Source organism: Silene latifolia, chromosome 1, assembly GCF_048544455.1.
Source record: "Silene latifolia isolate original U9 population chromosome 1, ASM4854445v1, whole genome shotgun sequence".
Classification (NCBI taxonomy): domain Eukaryota; kingdom Viridiplantae; phylum Streptophyta; class Magnoliopsida; order Caryophyllales; family Caryophyllaceae; genus Silene; species Silene latifolia.
In genome coordinates, this window is record NC_133526.1 from 140249947 (window position 1) to 140275997 (window position 26051).

Genomic DNA, 26051 nt, shown 5'->3' on the forward strand with positions numbered 1-26051 from the left:
GAATATAATTATACAATACTGTTTTGTCGGACACGTATTAATAATTCAGCTAACCCGTATTATTAGCTGATGCCTTAATTTCCGATAACCGATAACAGTTTATAATCAGACCACGTCATATACACTTAGCGAGTGATGGACCGGACCGCGAGTTTAAGTGAAGAGAAAATGAAAAGCCCATTTGGGCTCCTCTCACTCGGTTTGGCCGAGAATCACAAAGACAAAAGGGGAGTTCTCTCCTCTTGTCTAACCTAATTCATTCTTGCAAAATCATTAGGGTTTCGAGAACAGTGCCTCTCGAAATTCGGATCTCTCATCCAGTGAAAAACTCACATCAGTTCTCCCAATATTGCAAGGCAATCGGAGAACACTGTTCTAGCACAAGGGCATATCTCGGACAAGGTCTTGGGTGCAACAATTAGGAGGGAATCGGTTTGATTTACTTTCTTTACGCCGTTCATCAAGGACCCGAGGTTGATTTCTTGTTCCTTATCGTTTTTATGTTTTATGACTATATTCATATGTATATTTTACGTTATAGTCCTACAATTAAAGGGGTAGTATACGGATATTAACCCACAGCATATGGTTCGAGGAATCGAGGTGATGAAGTGACATTCCGTATATATACATTTATTTCCCTAAAATTTTGTAAGTCACTACCTATTTGACATTATCAGTTTTAAGGAAGATATAATGCCTTGACCCAACAGTCAACTCGTTACGGGTCGGGTTTCGACCCGCTATTTACAGGTCAAAACGGGTTCGGGTATTTTTCGGGTTCGGGTTGAAAAAACCGGGTTATTTTCGAGTTATTTACGGGTCAGGTTACGATCGGTTTTCGGGTCGGGTCAAGTTTTGACAGGTCTACCCATACCTCACCATGAGGTATGAGTTTCTAATACCAAAAAGGAGGTGGGCATAAGATTGATACTTGGATATAAATCAAGGACTAGAAAAAAAATAGTGTGAAAAAAATTCATATTTCTTCTCACAAAAATAAACATAACCTAAAAAAAACATTATTTTCTTCTAATATTTTTCTTACTTTTTTTTATACATTTAAGAAAAAAAAATATTATGATATTACAAAAATATTTCATAAATATATAGATAAAAAAAGCTATATTAAAGTTTTCTCTAATTAATACATGATTTTCTTAATGGAGAAAATTAGTACATAAGTAAATAGTATAAAATCAATCATACACATACAACAAATTTGATTTCTCAATTTAGAATTGAACCAAACACAAGGGTACCAGAAATCGAGTTCCAAACACATACCATCCTGTTTGAATTCCTGACTCCACACCAATGCTTTGTGCGAACCTAATACCCCAGAAAGGTGAAAACAAAAATTACAAAAAAGGACTAAACAAAAATTACAAAAAAGGACTCAAGTGCAAGTGAGCATACTAGAACTGTAAAAGGTGTTTAGTGAAGATTAATCACACACACAGAGAACGTTGGACGGTAACAATCTCCAATTTTCTTGTTATTTTAGTTAGATCAGGCAAACAGATTAAACCGTGTCGTGTTCGTATCAACGTTAAGCGGGTCATCATTACCCCAACCCAAACCCCTACCCAATTACATAAATGGGTCATTTGTCTCAACTTTAACCCAACCCATTTAAGTTTTGTGCCGTGTTCGTGTCAACTCAATTACTTAAATGGATCACAACGTTTTAACCCTAATAACGGGCCGAGTTCGTGTCGAGTTTGATTGTCACCTCTGATTTAAAGAATTGAGAATAACACCAAATTAATAAAGATTACAGACACATAACGAGTATAACTACTAAGGAGCGTTAACAAGATCAATGAATATTTGAGGGGTGGTTTGGTTTGGGAAGATAAAGTTCCTAGGAAGTTAAGTTCATGTGAATTTGTAATTCATGTGAATTGTAAAAATGTTGTTTGGTTGTCATGTGGGAAATGAATTCATGTGGGAAACTGCACTTATCAATGGGGGGGCTAGGTAAGCAACTTCCTACACTATGGAGGAATTGAAGTTCCTTAGGAAGTTCTAATTCCCATGAAATGGGCAACCAAACAACATCTGAGAGTTTTGTCAGGGATTCGCAAGACAAGATTTTAGCTGAGAAGAAGCTTATATTACAACTGGTAAAATCTGGAGAAGTACAAATGCTTTACACGGATACATCGGGGATTAAGTGACTCGGAGTTTACGGTCTACTGCTTTACTAAGAAATATCGTTTGTGACGAGCACCTCTAGCTTCATCCTCTAAAATCATACGCTCTACGTGACTAGTGAAAGTCTATATATAAGCTGCTGATCTCGTTTTATGTTTGATGATCATACAAAACACATTGAGGTGGATTATCAAACAAGAATCAGTACGAAAGATGCCATATTTTTATGTGGCCGTCGCTGAAGTCGCTTGCTACAAAGATCTCTAGTTGACTTACCTATGTAAGGAACTAGACATCCCATTAACTAATTTTATTTGAACTTGCTTTTTTCTGTACTGGAGACAAGTTCAACAATCAAGCTGGTTGGTGACTGGATCCTGCTTCACTGAAACTAACCGGAGCCAGGAACGGTGGCCGATATGCATGAGCAGCATTCTCTGACTTTATTTCAAGCTTATTTTCTTTCTCATCCACCTCATCATCTTCCTTGGCATTCTATAAGAGAGACTACCGAGCTTCATCAGACAAAGTACTAGAGCAACATATCACAATCAGTCCCTTAAAATCCATTTTAATTAAAGAACGAGAAGAGCCGGTAGCTACTGATTTGAAAAAGGCACAGCTAAAAAAGTGTTGATCAACTCACATACTTTGGCCCTAACAACCGTTGAACTTGGTCCGAATGGATCAACCTGTGCGGCTGTGCCCATAGAAGCCAAATCTAACCAAATTCTTTTTTTTTTTTTTTTTTTTTTTTTTTTTTTAAAAAAAAAAAAAAAGAAAAATCTAACCAAATTCTAATCAGTTGCATCTCATCATTCTTAGGATTGGATTGTAAATGAAATTTTCCTATTGTCAATAGGGGTGAGCATCGGTCCAATGGACCGGACCAGACCGAAGATTGAAAATATTGTTTAGGAGGACCGAAGCCCGGACCTAAAAAAATTCGGTCTTGGACTGGACCGAACACGCATTTTTTGGTCCGGTCAATTATAATTTTCATCTTCAAGTACTCCCTCCTATTCACTATATTATTCCCTAGGAAAAATTACAAATAACCACCATGTATTCGCGTATTTTTACAAATAACCACCATGTATTTCTGTTTTTACAAATAACCCCCAAACTTTCATGTATACTCCCGAATCACCACCGTATATTTGACCCGAGACTTGTTTTTCATATTTTCCGACTCTTTAATCAACGATCTATCAAAAATACCCATATTACCCTCATTCAATTACACACAACATATCTCTATTTCATTTTCCCCCAAATCAACCCCAAACCCAGAAATCCCCAAATTAAAACAAAAGAAAGATTAATGTCAATTAGACGTCCAACTTTACTCACATTCGATTTATTAATTAGAAAAGGGTCAATTAATAATGGCTTTCAGAGGTATATATATATTTGCTCCTGATTCGTTAGAGAAACACAAGGTGTACATTCAGATACAAGAGGAGTTTAATATACTCCGTACTTGATTAATCAAGTTATGTTTGAATCAGTAGAGTAGTGTAGTTGCTCTTCTTTTACTTGATTAGTATACTAATCCGTACTATATTGATTCAAAGGGAATTCATTGTATGTGTGTTATCTTGTTTAATATATTAGCTATGTTCGTTCTTATGTCAATTAGTTCACTGATTTTCTTTTGCATTCTCATTGTTATTGGTTTTTGTGGGTAAATGAGAAAATTTTGATGATTTGTGTATATAATGTTAAAGTAATTGATTGTTTGAAGTTTTAATTTGGGGATTTCTGGGTTTGGGGTTGATTTTGGGGAAAATGGAATAAGAGATATGTTGTGTGTGTAATTGAATGAGGGTAATATGGGTATTTTTGATAGATCGTTGATTAAAGAGTCGGAAAATATGAAAAACAAGTCTCGGGTCAAATATACGGTGGTGATTCGGGAGTATACATGAAAGTTCGGGGGTTATTCGTAAAAACAGAAATACATGGTTATTTGTAAAAATACGCAAATACATGGTGGTTATTTGTAATTTTTCCTATTCCCTATTTCTCTTTTCGGATTATTCGGGTTTTCTTCCCTATTTCCTTTTTTGGGTTGATTTGTGTGGTCCAAATTCAATTACATGTGGGGTATTGTGTTTTGTGTGAACAAAATTAACTTTCTTATTTCTTGCACAAAAAGGGAAAGGGAAGAATCTATATCTATATATAAAAGAGAGTTTTTTCGAGCGATTCTAGAGCGTCCACATCATCAAAAATTAATTTAGGAAAGTTTCATAAATAATATTTTTCACATAAAAAATAAAGTGGAGAATCTTTTAATTATCATAATATCTATATTTCCTATTTTATATTCATGAAAAGTTTCTAATTTTTATATAAAAACTTTGTCATTTCATTTGGCAAAAAAATGTCGTTATAAAAATTATGAAGATAATATAATTAGATTCGTGGTATAAAATGTTTTCATTAGAGTATAGATTTCATATGATTTGAACATATTAAAGATGATGTAATTCTTAATATGTTATATGTCCCACATTGAAAAACAATGTTAGTGTGGTGATTATAATACGTATAAATTATAGAATTGTCCCACATCGAAAGATTAACATAAGGTGGGTGATCCTATGATTATAAATAGGAGTCATAGTTGGAACCTATATACCAACCAAAAACCTTTTGAGTCTCTTAAATATATTGATTGGAGAACTCTTAAGAATTTATATCATTATCTTCACAGTATGATATATATATATTTTCTATATTATGTATTATATTCAAGTGATGTTTATAATTTTTATATAAAAACTTATACATCTCATTTTGTCAAAAAATTATTATAAAAAAAAATTATGAAAATTGTATTATAATTGATTGATTATTGGTAAAAGAAATGCTAGCATTAGAATATAGTATCATATTATTTGCATATGTTTTTAATTATGATAAAAAATTAAAAACAAACGTACGAATATTAATAAATAGTACTTTCTCCATTCAAGACCAAATACAACATTTTCATTTACACACTCCCAAGACACAAATTACAACTTAAATATCTTTAAGTTTACGTTATAAAAAATTCAAAAATTTGATTTTTTCATTGTATTTTATAGGTGAATCAAATAAGATCTCACATGCCCATATTTTGTCTTGCATATTGCAAGGAATAGTAAAGATTCTATTCGTTCATGAATAGTGTAAAAAAAGGAATGTTGTATTTGGTCATGAATCAAGGAAAATAGTATTTGATCATTATTATTAACCCGGGTTAGATGTCGAATTATGTGCGAAAAAAATGGTGTATTTCTAAGTATGTTATTTGTCCCACATTGAAAAAATATGTTGGTGTGGTAAATATATTAAGTCTAAATAATAAAATTGTCCCACATCTAAAGTTTAGCATAAGGTGGGTGATCATATGATTATAAATAGAAGGCATCCTTAGAACCTAAATACCAACTCAAAACCTCCCGAGTCTCTTAAGCATTGTCTTGGAGAGCTTTTAAAAGTTTATATCATTATTTCTACGGTATGATATATATATTTTTTATATTATGTCCAAGTGATGTTTATAATTTTTATATAAAAACTTATACATCTCATTTAGCAAAAAAGTAACATAATTTTTTTTTTCTTGTAAAAACTTATACATCTCATTTAGAAAAAAAAGTAACATAATTTTTTTTTTTTGTAAAAACTTATACATCTCATTTAGCAAAAAAAAAAAGTAACATAATTTTTTTTTTAAATTTATATAATTAGATTCGTGGTAAACAAATTGCTAGCATTAGAATATAGTATCATATTATTTGCCCATATTTTAATTATGATAAGAAATTAAAAAAATGTATTATACGAATATTAATAAATAGTATAGTATTTGCTTATTATTATTAAACTGAGTTAAATGTCGAATTAGGTGCGAAAAAGATAGTGTTTTTCTAAGTATATTGTTTGTCCCACATTGAAAAATAATATAGAGGTGGTAAACATACTACATATAAATAGTTGAATTGTCTCACATTAGAAGATTATCATGAGGTGAGGTATCATAAGATTATAAATAGAAGTCATATTTGAAACTTAGGGGTATCAACCCAAAATCTTTTGAATCGCTTAAATATTATCTTAGAGAATTTTTATAAGACTTTGTATTAAGGACAAACCTTAGTTACAACAATACCATACAAATATTAATCACGTAGATATTTATAAAAGCGATTATATATTACTATATTAGTGATATTATAATGTTTATTTTAAGACAATCGATAGTATGATAACTTTATTTAAGATAAAATCATAATTAAAAAATAAAATGGGTGCTAAATATACATAAATTGGTTATTAGTGTGTCACATATAATGACAATATCTGCACTAAAATAGAAAATTTATGAATTATAATACAATCAAGTGTTGCATAAAAAGATCTTGAATTCACAAATAAATCAATAATGAGCTTTTTTACTTTGATAAATAGTAGAATTAAATCTTTTTAACTTTCAAATATAGTTAATTATTATGCCTCATTACATTTGAGTAACTAAAACACATCATAATTTTTAACCATTAATAAAAATCGCAAAAAATAAAATAAAATATTTTGCATTTGTTAATACATTTTATTGCTCCCTCAATCACATCTTAAAAGTCGTGTTAGGTAAGAAAATGTAATTTAAATCATATCATTTGTACATATTTTAATTATGACAAAAAATGGAAAAAAAACGTACGAATATAAATAGATAATATAGTATTTTCTCATTATTAAATCGGGTTGGATATCGAAATAGGTGTAAAAAAGATGGTGTACTTTTTAGTGTGTTATTTGTCCCACATTGAAAAATAATGTAGGTGTGGTAAATATAAATAGTTGAATTGTCCCACATCAGAAAATTATCATAAGGTAGGGTGATCCTAAAAATTAATTTAGGAAAACATCATAAATAATATTTTTTGATGTAAAAATTAAAGTGGAGAACCTTTTAATTACGGAGTATTATAATATTTATTTCCTATATTATATTCATGTGATGTTTCTAATTTTTATATAAAAAATTTTACATTTCATTTCGCAAAAAAAATATCGTTAAGAAAATTATGAAAATAACATAATTTGATTAGTGGTAAAAATGCTATCATTAGAGTATAGATTTCATATAATTTGTACATATATAAAATTGTGTACTTCTTAGTATGTTATATGTCCCACATTGAAAAATAATGTAGGATTATATAAAAATAATATAATAGAATTGTCCCACATTGAAAGATTAACATAAGATGTGATGGTCTTATGATTATAAATATGAGGCATCCTTGAAACTTAGGTATCAACCCAACATCTTTTGTATCTCTTAAATAAGATAAGATGTTTTGACTTTTGATCATATCTAAATAAATGATTAGACATAAGATGTAAATATTAAGACCTTATAATCATTTTTTTATTACTAAGTTAATTACCCCGTTGCAACGCACGGGCATCCAAACTAGTATAGTGAATAAGAGGGAGTATATGATAGTATGATATTTTCCATATTTCCAATGGAGCCAAAGACTCATTATTCTTTGGTTATGAATTATAATGGAATAAATCAAAATGACTCACTCGATGCAGTTCTCGACGCAATTTTCATCTTGGGTCATTCAAAAACAGCCTCTTTGTGTTGCTAATAGAAGGGTAAGGTTGCGTACATCCGACCCCAAACCCCCTCCCCCCCTATCCCGCAATTTGCGGGAGCCATTGAGGTACCAGTTAATGTATTATACAACCGGTTGTATATACAACTGTATATACAACTTATTCAGTGTTGTGGAGCTTTGTTACAAAGTTGTCGAGCTCTATTAACAAAATTATCGAGTTATGATACAAAGTTGTTGCTTAACAGAATAAATAACTTCGTAAAATAGCTCAATAACTTGTGAAATAACTTAACAACTTTGTGTGAGAGCTCGATAATTTTGACGCGGTTGTACATAACTATTATACAACTAGTTGTAGGATAGTATTTGTGTTGAGGTACTGGGGTAATGTTGTTGTTGTAAGTACTCCCTCCATACCAGACCAAATGTAACACTTACTATAAACGGACGTACCACACCAAAGGTAACATTCCTTATTTGGCCCACAACATTACCAAGTTATCCTTATACCCATTTGATATTTACACAAAATGTAATTACATACCCCACTTACCAACCCACAATTAAACTCACAATTACATACCCCACCTATTTTTTCTCTCTTTACCCTTACTTTTTCCACCTTTTTCTTAAATACTCCACTTTTCCCTACGTTACCTTTGGTGTGGTACGGAGGGAGTATATGATATGATAATTAAAATTTAATTTCATTAAATCAAATAAACTACTCCGTAGGTGATTAAAGTATCTTTAGCATAATTAACCATCCCTATTAAGTTTATAATATTGTTTTGAAGATAAAATACGTGATTACTTCATAAAGTTGCAAAAATTAGTAACAAACACTAAATTTGGTCCATTCGGTCCAGATCGAAAATAACTTAGGACCGGATCGGACCGAAAACCGAAATTTCAAAAGTTGTGGACCGAGGACCTGGCCTAAATGAATCCAGTCTGGGTTCGGTCCGTACTAAATGGTCCGGTCCGCTTTTCTGGTCCGGATCTAAACTTGTTCAGCCCTAATTGCCATGAAAACATGGACGACAAATGATCGAATAAATTAAGATCAGCTGATGGTTTAATTTATTTCCAAAAGACTAGCACACAAAAGAAACTTGGCAAACCTAGCCGGACCCAAATAGCCTCATCCGAGACTTCGAAAATAACTTCGTAAAGAACAACTGATATGACCTAAAACTCGAATTGACTGAACCCAGACTTTGTTGGACCCTATTCGAAATAGCCTGAATTGACTAAAACTGAAATCACACTTAATATTTTTCTACCTGCAAAATATTGAAAACTCTAATATTCATTGTAAATTGACTAATTTAATCATACTTGAGATTCTCGACTTGAAGACAACAAAAATCATATTAGTCACGTCCGGAGATGCCAGAATCAAATCTTATTGGTCCGACTCCTAGCTAGTAACCCTAAAATGATTTGACCCGATGTGTCCTGTATCCAAAGTGACCGATACACGAAATGACCGATACCTTACCCAAAGTTTTTGATACACAGAAATGAGCTGACCAAGACCTGACTGATCTATTTAGCAAGTTCGCACCAAACCTACCCAAAAAAGGCAGCAGGAAACATGATATTGAATTACTAGATTGGAAACAAAAAGCACCTGGATTGAATTGTGTTGGAATGAAGGAAGAAACCGAAGCTTGCAATACTCGTTGAACAATATAGTGAGCACAAGAAGTGGTACAGTAGCAATAGATGCCCCTGGCTTTGATTTTAATCCAAAAAGACCAATCATGGTGACTTGCATGAGGACGAGTGCAAACAATATGTAGGAATGAATATATGGCCAATACCGTCCACAAGTCTCATAAAAAGTTGGATATACATCCTCGATCTGCACACAAAGTAAAACTTAAAAAATAATTTAGATTCACTAAAAAAAGAATTGTCATCTGACAACATAATAGGCTTCACACACTATTTTGTTCAACGTGTATTGCAAGCAAACGAACCTGATTCATGTATACAGCATACCCTAAATACAAGTAGCCAACAAGAAATGGAAGCAGCAACGGAGCAACAAGTGCGTAAACCATGCCAATCAATAGGCAAAGGCAAACGAATGGGATAACCCTGAAATAAGGTAGTGAAAAAACATAAGGAGACTTCTTCTTTCCCCTACCAAATGTATGTGCCTTTATAGTATCCCATGTCAACAGGCCAAGCTGCAATATCTCCAGTGAAAAACCAGACAGTCCATCGGACAAGATATAAGTGGTGAAGAAATCAGCCTGAAAAACGAGGGGCACATTCTGAGCGAGATAACAGTTGCACAGAGAAACTCCCATGGCCATAGGTTATTGTGTGTAAAGACGCACATGAACTGTGTGAAACAACAACAATAGCAACATAAACATTACCCAAGTGCTTCAATGGCTCCTGCAAATGGCAGGGTAGGGGGTTTCAAATGTACACAGCCTTACCATCTGTTAAAAACATAAGAGTATATTTCTAAACGACGCAAAATGAAAATTCGTCGTTAACTACATTGAATGATTATTACTTCAAAAGGAAAAAGAGCAACCATGAGTGAGCAATATTCCATTATAAGATAGAACCAAAGAATAGTAGTGAGTATACGGCTCCATTGGAAATGGAAAACACGAATAGCACAAAGTGGAAAAGATTTATACTGCATCCCATTTTCTTTTACTCACCAAAAAGACGGTTTTTTGGGTAAAAAGAAGACGATTCTGACCAAACTTTTCTGACAATATATTAGAATAGTTGGTTTAATAAATCAACTAGACACATTTGAGATTCTAATTATACATACATTTACAGAAACTAATAGCCAAAGTCTTAAAGTTTCAAATTGGAAAAAACAGAAAGGGCCGTAGGTAATAGTAAACAACAATCATTATGAATGTAAGACACTTTACCTGAGCTGAAACAGCATGAGCGAGGTGGCTGGGAATATCACCAGGATGACTGAAAGATTGTCCTAATTCATCGAGCAATGATCCAGACAATAAACTCAAGAAGAAGACATTCCCCACTAGAAAATAGAATACCATATTGCAGACTTTAATCTCTGTCTCACTCCTTGAGGAATACCCAGCTAACTGAGCAATACCGAGCAATGAATAGGGAACAATGTATATGAATCCATTGAGGATGAGACTAGGAAGGTACCCCGTTAAAATAGATCTTATTCCTGGTCTGCAAGAAAATTCATTCAGTAGAATGTCTACCATTCCTGTGACCTTTAAAGATCGACAAAAGCTTCCGCAAGGAAACACCAACACATGCAAATATTAAACAAAAAATGATGTCTTTTAAAAAATTTAGCCGAATTTAAAGATGCAAGTTGCCAAGCAGTTTTCTAGCAAATTTGCGGGCCCTCACATGGGAGAATACAAACTGAAATTGCCAATTAAATAACGGAAAACATATTTTTTTTCGATGAATTATACAGCTGGAACACATCTTCAGCAATGTTTAGTCTCAGATTTCTCTCAAAATCCTTGTTCACAACAGGTTATCATCAATTTAAAAAAAATATATTCAGGGCAAAAAATCAAAGGAACTAAAGTGGGGATACCCCTTCTGTGTATCCTCACTGCCCTCTTACAAATGCTTGACCATGTTTTCATTGCTTTTAAACCAAAAGATTTACATTATTTGATATAGGTTACCAATTATGGTATGATGTTGATTTAAGGGTCTGGAAGAAACATATTCCCGTTCTTAGTAGAGCACACTGTGATGCTGTCTGCATACTCAACGTAGGGTAGAATCATTCGCAACCTTTTCTTGTTAATTGACTCCAGATAAGTGTAATAGGTTAAGATTTTGCTGATGGCTTAGTTTGAGAAGGGGCAAGGCACACTGAAGCGATGGGGTCCCAATGCGACAAGGCGCAAGGCGAGTGCCTTTTGGACACGAGGCGCATATCAAATGAATTTATAAGTGAAAATTAAGCATTAGGGAGGAGAAGAGAAGGGTAGAACCAAAGAAATTGGAAAATTTTAGGATTTATTAGTAATACACCTGGAGTGCGCCTCACTAGAAATAAATAAAAATATAGGATTTAATAGGTCGGTTTATTCTTCTCCAGGAGCTGACAGCATAAATAGGCTTCAGCTACTCGCCTACTCTCCTATAATATGAGACTGGCTCAAAATAAGAGCAGTTAAAAACAAAATGATGGTATTTATATAACATTCAAATTTAATTTGACAGCCTAATATTACACTGACTTAAACATGTCATGTTCGTCATCATTATAAAAAAAAACGTATTGTCAAAATAGAACTGCATGTTATGCATATTTTTAGTTACGGTTTTTGTTAATGGGCTGGTCTTACGAATGAGACCCTGGGACTGTCCTTTAGAACAATTTGTGAATGGGCTTTTAGTTCAGGTCAAGATAGAATATAGGTAAACTACCAAATTAACCACTCACATTAATTGTATGGCCATTGCTGGAGGAAACCATTTCTTCAGCTTTTCGAATTTTGCTATTCCTTGAACTGCTGCTACTGGGACAGCGAAAAAAATTGTGAGAAGAGCCGCAGCAACAAAGAATCCAATCTTGTACAGCAGTAACTGCCTAGAAGGCGTTGACAAATTCTTCCATAACACATCTCTTGGTTCCGGAGCTTCTTCGGTTATCCACAAGAAAGGATGTGAAACCTGTTGGGATTGTGCAACAAGAGTAGCTGCAACCCGAGACTTAAATGTAACAAAAGCAGCAGGCAGCTCCTGTTGGGACATGAACAAACGAATTCAATAAAATCACGGTTGGACAACTGAACGCATCTACTCATCTGTTAACATTTTATCGACATATGGATTAAGGCAACAAAATAAAAGCTCGAATACAGTAACCTAATTTCACCTTCAACTCTTCAAGACAAAAGACACACTATTGGACTAGTGAGGAACATGGTATTACACCTAAGCTGCGGTGGGTAGCATTACAAACAAATTGAAGTTGAAACCATGACACCTAAGCTGTGGCATCACACTGTGACAGAATCATAAAGGATTAGAAGGCTACTGCGACCACATTTTAGGCGGTATCGGCTGCATTTACGGCTCAGCGATCGAGATCAGCCCACCATGACAGATTCGGAGATCATGTCTCAAGCGTATATTTAATACCATGACGAGGATTAAACAAATAGTGAGAATTGGAAGTTAAGTTGTTCTTTTAGAAACTAGCTTCAGTCATGGCAGATCGATTGCTGCTATTTTATATAACACAGTCTCACTCAAAACACAATTCAGGCTGGGATCATTCATCATTCCAAGGGACCAGAATAAGCACAGTTCTTGCAAACTGTACCTTTAAGGTAAAGAGGTTGCCGGAGATCAACTCGAATATAAAAGAAAGGCAAGCACTAATGCCATTGCCTAAATTGCTAATGCCACTAGATTTTGCCTTGCGAAAACTTCAGGTGAAGAAAAAACACCCAAAATAAAACCAAAGAAATAAAGAAGACGTTTAACAGAGATAAGAAATGAAATCATTTTTATGCACACATTTTTTTTTACAGAAGCAAAACATAGTTGTCATTGCCACACTTTCAGGCATGTTTGTTGAAAATGTTTACTTTTAGTGGTTCAGCCAAAGGGACAGGTTCAACACGGAGTAACCGAGATTACTAGGATCTCATGACGAGGGAATAAACATGGCATACTGCATACCAGAAAAGGCACACAATATACTTGTGGAAGAAAGCCTCCATTTATAATAATCTTTTATGACTAGTTAAAAAAGTTGTCAGCAAATAAATTCTACTACTGTGAAAGTCAGAGGCCATCAGATACTACTTGTGTTTTGAATTAAAAAAGTTGTCAGCAAATAATGAAAAATGAAAGTCAGAGAACATTTTATGTAATTACTACCATAGTATCATATGCCACTCACCATTTGCTGCAACGCAGTTTCATGCTGCATACCACGTAAAAGACCACATAATGTTTGAAGCTTTTCCTCGTGAAATGCAATTTTTGAGGCATCGCCTCTTAATGGTTCAGCAAGGGTACGATTCCTGTCAGAGTTGTTTCGCATGGACTTCTCCTTCAATTGTTTTATCTTTGCTTTGGTTGTAGTTGCACTGTCCTGCAGAAATCAATTGACCTTATTAGGAATAAACGAGGTAAGCAACAATAGTGAAATTATAACTTACAACAAAAGAAGGGTAAACTGATAACTTATACCCTACATAACACTGTTTTCCAACTCTTATGCCTAACAATCTAACATAACATCCTTCTGAACACTTCTACCAAGAATACCTATTTCTTAGAAACTAAATACCAAATCAGAACTCTGGTGGAAAAAAATGACCTGATTCCGCCAAAATTCAAAATTTTAACATAAAATGAAATACTTGTTTTCAATTTTACCCTTCATGTAGTTTATATAACATCCTATCTCTTTAATTGATTTAGTCTTCATGGTCTACATCTTCCCAGATTCTTGTCATTAATACTCTTACGATTGATGCAACTTTCTTAAACTATCTCTTCTATACTTCTTTCATTTTTCATTATTTTTTGTTTTTGAATTTTGGGTTTAAAGCAATTCTGAACCCAGATTAAAATTAAGGTGTCTATCAATTTGGACACGGTTTGAATTTTGCAGTAACAATGGTAGCCGTTGAGAGACTTCAAAAAGAAGAGGAAGGTGTGAATGTGGTGTTCCTTTGGCTCTTATGACATCTTGGACAAACGGCCAAGTTCCCCCATTTTTAACACCCACCAACAGGAAATTTCACAAATTAAGGGGTTAAACATAAGTAAACAATCGAGATAATCAACAAATTGTGATGTAAAAAACAAGTAAAACCTTATATGAGAGTTTAATCCCTCCATTATGGAGAATTATGTTTCATGAGAAACATATGGATAATGAATTCTAACTCAAAGAAACTTACTTAGTTGATCACTAGAACTAAATGTACGATGTTATAGCTTGTCATTGGCTATAAAAGAAGATGAAAGCAAGGTAGTTTAGCATCCTCATTGTATATCTATTGAGTGATTAATAAAATTTTCTAGTGCGCCTATAGTGAGGACGTAGCCAATTTGGTGAACCTATTGTGTCCTTGTTATTATTCTGATTCTTATCTTTATTATTGTGTGTGTGGTTTCTACCAAAAATACCTACACCTGAACTAAGCATACTACTAATCCCGAACATTTCAGATTATCCATAAAAATAAAAAGGGTAACATGAAGAACTAAAAACCCTACTTAACGTGATAATTATGAATTACAAAGAATAGGCGAAATGAAACCCTAATATTGAAGATAAGTTAAGGTAAACTTGATACGGTTAACCGGAGATGACGAATTATGAATAAGTTGATGCAACTAATTGCGGATGTTGAATCCTGATGAACTTAATTTAGAGATTTTGGGTTTTCTATTTTGGGGTTAGATATGAACGGCATAACGCGAAATCTAAGGTGTAAATGTGTGGTTGTTTAGTATGAGGGCAAAACGGTCACTTTTTCAATTTTTTCATTGGAGTTTTGATTTGGTATTTAGTTTATAAGAAACTAGTATTGGTGTCCAGCCCCACGCGCGCTACGTTTATTTACCATTAAAATTTTATTTTCTACTCCCTCCATTATTTTATATATGTCATTCTCACATTTCGAGACAGTCACTTCTCTCTTCAATATCTCTTAAAATATATGAGCTAATAATATGAAATGTATACTCTTATGAAAGCAAATTTCATGACGAATCTAACGATATGATTTTTATAATTTTTTTTAGAGTATTTTTTCATAAAAATCAAAGTCAAAGACTTACCTCGAAAAATGAAAACGTCATATATAAAATAATGGAGGGAGTATTAAATAAAACTACCTTAGACTTGCCTAACTCATACATTTACCATTTAATATATTTTTCTATGACATATCTTGGAATTATGATGAAATAAATTTATCAACTAACTATGAGACACATTCACTACTCCCGTTGTTAATATTATTATTTTCACAACAATCCTCTTCTTAACGCTGCATAAAATCTAACATTTAAGGGATTAAACCCGCAGGTTGTTCCAACCGCTTCTCTTTCCAAACGCCTTTGTCTCTCCAACCGCTTAAACTTCTCATTCTCCCGTTGTATGGGTGAAATCATGGGCCTTTCTAGCGTAAGGATCTTTCGAGGAAGGTTTCCAGAAAGTCCTACCATTAGGACCTCTTTTCGAGTGTCTTTTCCCTTGTTTTTGATGTTTGTGCCAACGAGCAAGCGGAGGGTATGCTGCGATCAAAGAAGCGCCTGTGTTGGCCAAGGTGCGATCAGTAAGAGAAGGCTGTGTGAACAACAAAAGCAAGAGAAGGCTGTGTGAACAACAAAAGCAAGGGGCTGTGCCACCAGAAGAGGTCAGGGCGTATCCAAGCTTGTTCGTTCTCCCTTAAGGTCTAATATTTCATTCCTCTCCTGCAATGGAATATGAATTAATGAGTCTACTTAAACCACGGAATACGCAAGGGCCTTCTAAGCGGATTCCGCCGGAAGCTAATCGAGTGCTTGTTGAGCGGAGGACCGAACATTCATTATACCCCAAAAATAACTCCGCATGTGAGTGTTTTCAGGCATTCACTGCCGGTCCTAAGCCCGGATAAAGGAGGAGGGTTGCGGTAGTCTGTGGCAGCCAGCATAAAAACTTAGTCACATTTTATGGACATGAATCGGAATTTAAACATCGTTGGGGCGTCTCCTCAGAAGCGACGCACTGCACTTCTTAGACCCGGGTGTAGTGATAAGTATGTGAGTGTTGCTAGGTCGTCGCCTGGAAGCGACGCGCCATCTTTACATCTGGGGGTGGTGTCGAATAGGCGGGGTGCGCTACATCTTCTGACCGGGTGTAGTGAAAAATATCGAGGTTGTTAGGTCGTCGCCCAAAAGCGACGCGCCACCTCGAAGTATGGGTGTGGTGTCAAATAGGTTTGGATCTAGGAAGCATGGTCAAGAGCAGGTAAAGAAATCGGGACATGACTTTAGGAAGGGTAGTAGGTTACGTTTTGGTACTTGGAATGTTGGCTCTTTGACAGGGAGATTAGCTGAGGTTATGAAAAGGAGGAGAGTGCATATAATGTGTCTACAAGAGACAAAGTGGGTCGGAGATAAAGCAAGGGTGATAGCGCCTTGGGGTTATAAGCTTTGGTACACGGGTAAAGACAAAAGTCGTAATGGAGTGGGTATTGTCATTCATAAAGATTACATTGATGATGTGGTAGAAGTATCGAGAAAGAGTGATAGGATTATGAGCATTAAACTGGTAGTCGGGGATGAGGTGGTGACTGTTATAAGTGCTTACGCACCTCAAGTAGGTTTGGATGCTTCTTTTCGACGAGCCTTCTGGGAAGATTTGGAAGAGGTTGTAGAACGAGTCCCTATTGGAGAGAAATTGATCATTGGTGGTGACCTCAATGGGCATGTGGGTACTAGTCGAGTTGGCTTCGAGAACATTTATGGGGGTTTTGGGTTCGGGAAGAGAAATGAAGCAGGAAGTGACATATTAGATTTTGCTTTGGCATATGACTTGGGTGTAATGAACACTTGGTTTGAGAAAAGACATTCTCATTTGGTGACTTATAGAAGTGGAGGTAATGCTAGTCAAATTGACTTCCTTTTGGTAAGGAATGTGTGGAGGAAAGAGTACACTGATTGCAAGGTCATACCTGTGGAAAGTGCGGCAACACAACATAGACTAGTGGTTCTTGATTTTTGGGGTAAGAGAGACTTGAGGAAGAGAAAGATAATCGGTGAGGCACGGATCAAGTGGTGGAAGCTACAAGGGGGAAACCAACAAGCGTTTTTGGATAAGGCTAAAAGTAGCGATATTTGGTCGGATTGTGAGGAGAAAGATATTGATGCAACGTGGGATAAATTGGAGCATGTTGTAAAGGATTTGGCGAGGGAGGTGTTAAGGGGAATCTAAAGGGAATAGACCATCAAGTAAGGACACATCTTGGTGGAACGATGTGGTGAGACAAGCGATAAAGACTAAACGTGAATGCTATAAGGTTATGGGGAAATGCATGAGTGATGAGAACTTTGAAAAGTACAAGGAGGCTAGACGAGCCGCTAAAAAGGCCGTACGGGATGCGAGGGCAAAAGTTAACCAAGAAGTGTATGCCAGGACACGAGAGAAGGAGAAAAGGATATCTATAAACTGGCTCGCATAAGAGACCGAAAGACGAGAGATATTGGGAGAGTTAGGTGTGTGAAAGATATGGACGACAAGGTTCTGGTTCAGGATAACGAAATAAAGGCTAGATGGAGTTCTTACTTTAATAATTTATTCAACGGACACCAGAAACAAGGTTTTGGAGATGTAGAGGTAACACCAAGCATGGTTAATCGGGAATTTGTGCGTAGAATACAAAAGAGTGAAGTTAGAAAGGCGTTAAGGAAGATGGGGTCAAAGAAAGCAGAGGGACCGGATGGTATACCCATAGAAGTTTGGAGGTGCTTCGGGGAGAAAGGGATCGAATGGGTAACCATGCTCTTCAACAAGATTTGGAGGAGCAACAAGATGCCATCGGCTTGGAGGAGAAGCACTCTTATCCCTTTGTACAAGAACAAAGGTGATGTTCAAGAGTGTTCCTATTATCGGGGAATTAAACTTATGAGTCATACGATGAAGTTATGGGAGCGGGTAATCGAGCAAAGGCTTAGGAGATGTGTAGACATCTCGGATAACCAATTTGGATTTATGCCCGGAAGATCGACTATGGATGCGATTTTTATCATGAGACAGTTGATGGAATACCATCGGGACAAGAAGAAGGACTTACATATGGTTTTTATTGACTTGGAAAAGGCATATGATAGGGTACCAAGAGAAGTACTTTGGTGGGCTTTGGCGAGAAAGGGTGTGTCGCGAAAATATATTGACCTCATAAAGGACATGTATGAGGGGGCTAGTGCAAGTGTTTGCACTAATGTTGGGAGAACGGAAGAATTTCCTATTACCATCGGGGTGCATCAAGGTTCCGCACTTGGTTCTTTTCTCTTTGCTATAGTTATGGATGAGTTGACAAGGGATATTCAGGACGACATCCCTTGGTGTGTGATGTTTGCTGATGATATTGTGTTGATTGGTGAGACAAAAGAGGGGGTGGAGAGAAAGTTGGAATTGTGGAGGCAGACTTTAAAGACTCGTGGGTTCAGGCTGAGCAGGAGTAAGACTAGGAGTAAGACTGAGTATTTGAGGTGTCAGTTCACTAAGGTGGCGGGGAACTAAGGTGGCGGGGTTGAGATCGACAGAGGCGGGGAGTATTATTTTCGATGGGAATGTTGTTGAGGGTTCGGATTTCTTCAGATATCTAGGATCTCTATGCGAAAAAGATATGCCCCAAAGATTAAAGGGAAAATTTTATCGCACGGCAATTAGGCCTGCCTTACTTTACGGCTCCGAGTGTTGGGCCGTGAAGCATTGTCACATTCAAAAGATGAGTGTGGCGGAGATGCGCATGTTGAGGTGGATGTGCGGACATACAAGGAAAGATCGGTTAAGGAATGAGGTGATTAGGGAAAAGGTAAAAGTGGCGCCAATAGATGACAAGATGATGGAAAACCGACTAAGATGGTTTGGCCATGTGAAAAGGAGACCGATGGACGCACCAGTTAGGAGGCGGAGGCTGGAGACTTGGAGAACAGAAAAGGTCCCTAGAGGTGGAGGAAGACCGAGACAGACATGGTTGAGAATGATAGAGCACGATATGAGAGTTCTGGGGCTTGAGGAGAGTATGGTGACGGAGAGGGCACAATAGAGGGAAAGGATACATGTGGATTTTTAGTATTTGATATTTTTGCCATATTTAGTGTTTTTTTATTTAATTTAAAGAAATTAAATTATTTATTCTTCTCTCCTTTATTACACTTTTTTACCAACCACTTTCTTATAGATTTTACCTGGTTCATTCCGGATCCTTAATTCTATTTCGGTTTTTAAAAATCGTTTTAATCTTTTTCTCGATTTAAATTTTAAGTTTTTATAAAAGAAAGCCGGAATTCGATTTTAAAACCCCTAAGTTTACCTTGACTTTCCATTACATTTTCGTTCTTCCTTTTTGTTTTTCATCTTCCCCTTTTTTTAGTCGCACTTTGAGGCGTGCGTTCACCCATGGACGGTTCGAAAGGATGATTCATGTCAGCCGACCCCAAATCATTTTGGGATTAAGGCTCTTCTGTTGTTGTTGTTGTTGTTGTTGTTGTTGTTGTTGTTATCTCTCTTGTTAATATTATTATATTCACTATTGTTTTTTTTACTACTCCAAATATTTTTAAGGTTAAATTCACTATTCCCGTTAATTTTATCAAACTTACATATTTAAATATATAAAATATTTTCCTTAAATCTATCTGTTAGCTAATTGTTCATACATACATACTTTATCCTGTTTTTACAATTGTTACTTTCACTACATTTCTTGTTATTACTATTACTTTCACCTAGACTTGGCAAGCGTATTCGTGTCAACTTTAAACGGGTCACCACTACCCCAATCCTAACCCGACTCAATTACATAAACAGGTCATTTGTCTCAATCTTAACCCAACCCATTTAATTTTTCTATAACCCAACCCGACCTGTTTAATCCATTTATCTTTTAGCAGGTCTTGTTTAACCCATTTATCTTTTAGCGGGTCATTTTTAACCCACTTAGCCCGTTTAACCCAATAAACTAATAAAATAAACGAAGTTTATAAGCCTATTATCCCAAAAATGAGGAATGAAATTACTTATTTTTAAGTTGTTTGGGTTGATTATTGATTCAACCCAAATATATCATGACACCTTTAAATAAGTGGGTTATTCGTGTCGGGTTCGTGTCAAAAGAGCTCAACCCTAACCCGACCCATTTACGTTTTGTGTCGTGTCCGTGTCAACCAAATTACTTAAATGGGTCACAACATCATGACCCTAACCCGCTAACTTCGTGTCGGGTTCGTGTCGGGTTTTCGGGTCGTGTCAATAATTGCCACCTGTATTGTTGTTACTTTTACTACTACCACGTTAATAATGTTAATTTCACTACTCGTGGAGTAGCTTGCATCCAATGTTCGAACAATAATTACTAACAGGGTTACTTTTGTTACTTACACATCCAATGTTGGTACATATATGCATTGAATCATTTCGTTACTTAATTTTATCAAATTTATTTTTTATATCAGTTGTATCTAATTGTATTATATACTTATACTAGGTTTGGTCCGGCCCCGTCCGGGCTACCTCTATTTATCGTCAAATTAGAAATAAAACACCTCCAGTTAATATTATTCCTTTCACGACATCTCATGTTAATACTATCACATTAACACCTCCAATTCTTGTTGTTCTTTGACTACTAACGCTATTTTTACGGTTATATCCATTCCGTTAATTTATAAACTCATATTTCAATAAATAATTTTTTTTTCTTAAATCAAATTGTTAGCTAGTTCTAAACTATATAGTATATTAATATATTAATTTGTATATGTTTATGTCACTATATTGAAGTCCCTTGGTTTTCAATTCCAAATTATGATCAAAATGTGGCGATTTTCCAGTTTGACCTTTACTATTGTTAGAAGGATCCCTTATAGAAACATTGGTTTTTTTTTTGGTGTTGATCAGGAGTATCCCCTACCGACAGTTGGGGCAATCTCCTTCGGGGTACTGAATGCAATTTAATGGGTTGACCCCTCCCAAGTTTGGCTTTTTCATTCGCAAGAGTCAGGAATCGAACCCTTGACCACTTGTTTAAGAGATGAGAGCCCTTACCACTCACACTAGCCAACTTTGGTATATAGAAACATTGGTTGCACTACCATTATATTATGGTGGAGTTTCATCACACATCATTTGAAAGTATATAAGATGGCTAAGCTGGTAAATCACTTAACAGTTAACACATATAAGCAACCATCATATCTTTATTATGGAAGTCAATTACAACTGAAATATGTCGTCCAAAGGTAACAGATAAATCTTTTGGACGAGGAAAAATATATCCTAGAATGACAGTGAATTGTTAATTAACCATTGAACGACAAAGAGCTCTTCTAAGAACTGTATCATACTCCTAACTTGTAACTCTTCCAAGTTGAAACACGCAAAATAAGTTCATAGAACGCTTTTGACAGCCATTAGGTCTCTGTTTTCCTGAAGTAACCAGTTAATCGAATAATTTGCAACCTCACATGTCTATGGTTCCATTAGAGAAGAAACAACCATAAGGAAAAGAATAGAATAACCTAAAGCAGATAATAAAGTGATGTTTGTGTTGGTTATAGTTTAAAAAGCTCATGATTAAGTTGTCATCTATAACTTCCCATTTACCGGGGATTTTCGTGCTAAAGAATTTGAATTCGGAAGACAAAACGCCATAATAACTCCCACATTGTACCTCCAAAAGGTTAGCATCAAAATTCATATCGGAAATTATTGCTCCTCATTTAGCAAGCAAACGCTTCATCCATTAGAATGCATGTCCTTGTAAGACTTTCATCTGTTAACAGTAACGAACCACCAAGCACTGAGCAATGAGGTTCCACTAGAGCACTATTGGTCTATGTCAATGAACCTTAACAAGTCCACTGTGTATGATAGGTAATCACTATCCTTCATAATCATAAAAGAAAATAGTAAGGTTGGATTGGATGTGTCCTTGAGCCCAAACACAGCCTGACCCACAGAACACCCCCGCCAAGCCCAAGATAACAAGATTTTGTGTCCTACCCCAGCTCAAACCCCGCCTAGCCCATGATCCCTCTAATCTGACCTAAGAAAGATACAACCGTATCCCGAAGGATACAAATAAGGACGTTAATCGATAAAATCTACGAAACCACAAACGATTTTTGTCTGAATCAGCATCAGTAAAGAATCATAAAATTAACGCCGAAAACTACCTGTGCCTGTTAGGCCATTCAAATGACATCTATATCCAGTTGAGAATGATAAATATGCAACTTAACAACCATGTAATGAAAGAATAGCCAATTGAATTGAATCCAGCTGAAAAGCTTACCCACAACAACTCGAGATCTTTCCCATCATATAACATTTGATATGACTGCAAATATTGTTGATAATGTCTAGTGAAGAAGTGATGTACATTGCATCCACAGCTACCATGTTCAGAGCATACAGGAATCTCTCGAACTAGAACAGTGAACAGATCAGGTCGATCCCTTGCATTATGGAGACACCGAATTCTTAAAGACAAAATCTCTTTATATTCCTACAGAGTATACAACACTATTAGCTGGTAAAGTAAGTTTTATTAACCATTAGTCTGCTAAATAAAAAATTTATAACGAAAAAATGCAGGTCAAAGGGGAAATGCCTCTGCTATGTTCTTACGTAACGAATCATAGAGAGTTGGTAACTCAGTTGCAGCCTGTTATAGGCTTATAGTTCAGAAATATCCCTAAAAATTATTATGTTCATCATAGAAACTATTAGGCAAAATTAGATAGAATAAGGACAATGTCTTCAGCCTATAACTTACATGGCCAACTGAAAACATGGGCATTGGCGGACTGCAGAACTTTTTATTTATAAAGGAGAGATTCAATAGTTGAGAAGCATCCAAATTTTCAAGACAGTGTCGTTTTCTTCTCAAAAGACACAAACTACTATTCCCTCTGTCTCACAATAAGGTTCATTGGCCCCAACATTCATAATGGTATACACATTTAATAAAACAATAAATAAGTAGATACTGATTCGATGGTTAACTCGTCATAATGCATCTCTAATTGGTCCACACAAAAATCTAGCAAGGTTGGACTACTACTCAACTCTACGACTTGCAATTATTACGGTGAACCTATGATTGGAGTTACCACTCAACTCAACGACTCGCAATCATTTTGCGTGAGAACAAGTAACCAACCTTTACAACAGTTCCTGACCAAAGATAACAAGATTATTAAATTGCCAATCGAGCTACTCCTACCCCACTCAAACTAGCAAGCCCCATCTTCAACCATTATTTATCTGCATTTAACAAGGAATCACTATTTGGTATATCCATCTAATTTCTATGCTCTATAGGACTTATGCCACTCTAAGCTTCTAGCATTTACTATTCAATTGACACTGTAAAATCCCAGTTATGAATCAGGTCCAAGTGATTGATTTTCCGGTGATCTTGAAAGCTGGAATAATTTGGCTAAGAGGTATCACCTATTACATGATTGAACTTCTTTTGTCTTCTGTCCGAAAGTTTTCAGATTATGTAAACCAAAATGTACAAAAGATGTAAAGCACGTAACACGTTTACACATCTACGAAGAGGAGGATGATATTACACTAACCAATGGACAAGCTGATGGACTTATAAAAAATACTCCACCACAAATTGAACAATAAGAATGGTTCCATCAATCGCACATTAAAACCATAGATTGTGTGCAAAGATCACCTTATACAGCAGGTACATTCCATAAAAGGATATCAACCACAAGCAAGAAAAGTGTATCCATAGCCTGTAGAAAAAGAAGTGAAAGAGAGGGGTTGTTAATGTATTACAAAAGGGGGTGCTAAATCTTATCAAGGATGAATGATAGGAGGATCTGAGCAATGAAAATCATCATTGAAGAACATGATCTGCGTCATTTAGAATTCCAAAGCATCCAACTCTAATTAAAAGATTAACTAATTTTTAAAATGTACGAACCAAATTAATTCACTAACCTTTAAATAAAGTTACAACAAGTATCACACATCATGGTTAACTAACTAGACCACAGATACATACAATCTACATTCCTCATACAATGTAATAGAGCATCAGTACCTCTATGCAAAGATGGAAAGAGCATCTACAAATAGTATAATCAGCACTATGCAACAAATAACCGAATTGATTATCACGAGAGTATGAGAAGAAACACAATACCTATTCGACGCTGCTTCAATATTTGATATGGTAAAAGAATTCATGTAATGTGAGGTGCTGGATTGCGAGGTTGTAGTAAAAAAATTGAGTGGAAGAAGCAATAACAATCCGACGACAGAGCAAACTACAAAAAACTTGATTCTGCAACATAGCCAAAATAACACAGTTAAGCCACAATGCGATTCATTAAAGAATACGACACAAGGAGTTTTGCTATAGCAAAGGGAACATTTAAATGGGTTAGCAACTTATTATTAGATGCATCCAAGAGCACGTAGTTTACGACTATAACAAAGCAACACTTGAGGCGATACAGAATATTCTATTTCTATCCCTGGTAACTTAACCTAACAATTGAATTTCTATCCGAACATTTAGGCATAGTACAGGATGCAACAATAACTATAATAAACTCTAACTTACGACGTAAAGTTGATCAACATACTGACTTGATTGACACTAGACTCACTTTTTATGGTTAAAATTGCATTACTCAAATTATAGATATGATTGCAGTTCTTATTATCCTAGATAATAAAAACTAGCTTATTTCACCTCCAAATTATAATCTTCTTGGGACCCGAAATGACAACCCCTCAATTTTCTGATTCATGTAGAAAACCAAAATACTCCAATTTCAAAAACATGATATGATCCATCCCCCTTTATTTATTTTACTTATGCAGAAGTCTATTGGACTCGCCCCTATGATATGCCTTATCACAAATAGTCTCAATCATTTGTTTACATTTGATTTAATTTAGAATTAAAAAAAAAAAAAAAAAAAAAAAAAAGTAGGCAAATGAATGGAACCGAGGGAGTAGGTGTTGGTGAATAAAAAAGAAGAAATTGAAACACAGGAGGGTATGTGAATAATAGAAGAGAAAAAAAGGACCCGAATTTGAAGAGGCGGATGATGATGAGAGCGTCGAGGCCAGAATGATGAAGAATATCGGACTCGGGAACACGAAGAGCACGCGAAATCCACGAAACGGACGGCAAGAGGCGGCGATCAAAGGAGGGTGGTTGACGATTGTCGGAGAGGCGGCGGGCGTAGTAAATAAAGGCAGTAGAAGGTTGTTTTCTAAGAACGGAGAAGAGAGAGAGTACCGCCATTGCTAATCCTATGTTAATCGCCGCCGATGCGGCTAATCCTTGCGGCGTCATCTCACAGAATTCCGAGGTGTAGGTGCAACGTATAAGTGGAGTCACTGGAGTGTTACACTTGCTGAATGTGTGAGAATTACATGGCGGTTTATTATAGCGGGAGGAAATGTTGTTCTTTTTTGGGTGCCAAGAGCGGGAGCAAATGTCGTTACGTACTTATGTGACCGCCCTT

At 35.6% G+C, this 26051-nt stretch overlaps 1 protein-coding gene across 3 annotated transcripts; it reads right to left on the reverse strand.

The window, feature by feature from the left end:
- Positions 1 to 1124: 1124 nt before the first annotated feature.
- On the reverse strand, positions 1125 to 26051 carry LOC141609892 (CSC1-like protein At3g54510). 3 transcript variants are annotated; one of them, XM_074428590.1, is made up of 10 exons: positions 25608 to 26051; positions 24713 to 24853; positions 24236 to 24299; positions 22835 to 23047; positions 13708 to 13902; positions 12238 to 12536; positions 10712 to 10991; positions 9782 to 10060; positions 9430 to 9663; positions 1125 to 1332 (listed from the first exon to the last, which is right to left on the reverse strand). In XM_074428590.1, the coding sequence occupies exons 1-10, from the start codon at positions 25877 to 25879 to the stop codon at positions 1231 to 1233; spliced, it is 2079 nt and encodes a 692-aa protein (XP_074284691.1). In that variant the 5' UTR covers positions 25880 to 26051; the 3' UTR covers positions 1125 to 1230. The 3 variants fall into 3 exon arrangements, with proteins under 3 accessions (XP_074284691.1, XP_074284690.1, XP_074284692.1); XM_074428589.1 differs by lacking the exon at positions 1125 to 1332 and adding an exon at positions 2098 to 2655; XM_074428591.1 differs by lacking the exon at positions 1125 to 1332 and adding an exon at positions 2541 to 2667.

Bases quoted from the DNA above. Each gene is read 5' to 3' on its own strand.
- LOC141609892 (XM_074428589.1), bottom strand. From the start codon at position 25,879: ATGACGCCGCAAGGATTAGCCGCATCGGCGGCGATTAACATAGGATTA. The intron at 24,300-24,712 runs GTATTGTGTTTC...CTTTTTCTACAG, and splicing joins ATTGAAGCAGCGTCGAATAG to GCTATGGATACACTTTTCTT. The intron at 23,048-24,235 runs GTGATCTTTGCA...TATACTCTGTAG, and splicing joins GAATGTACCTGCTGTATAAG to GAATATAAAGAGATTTTGTC.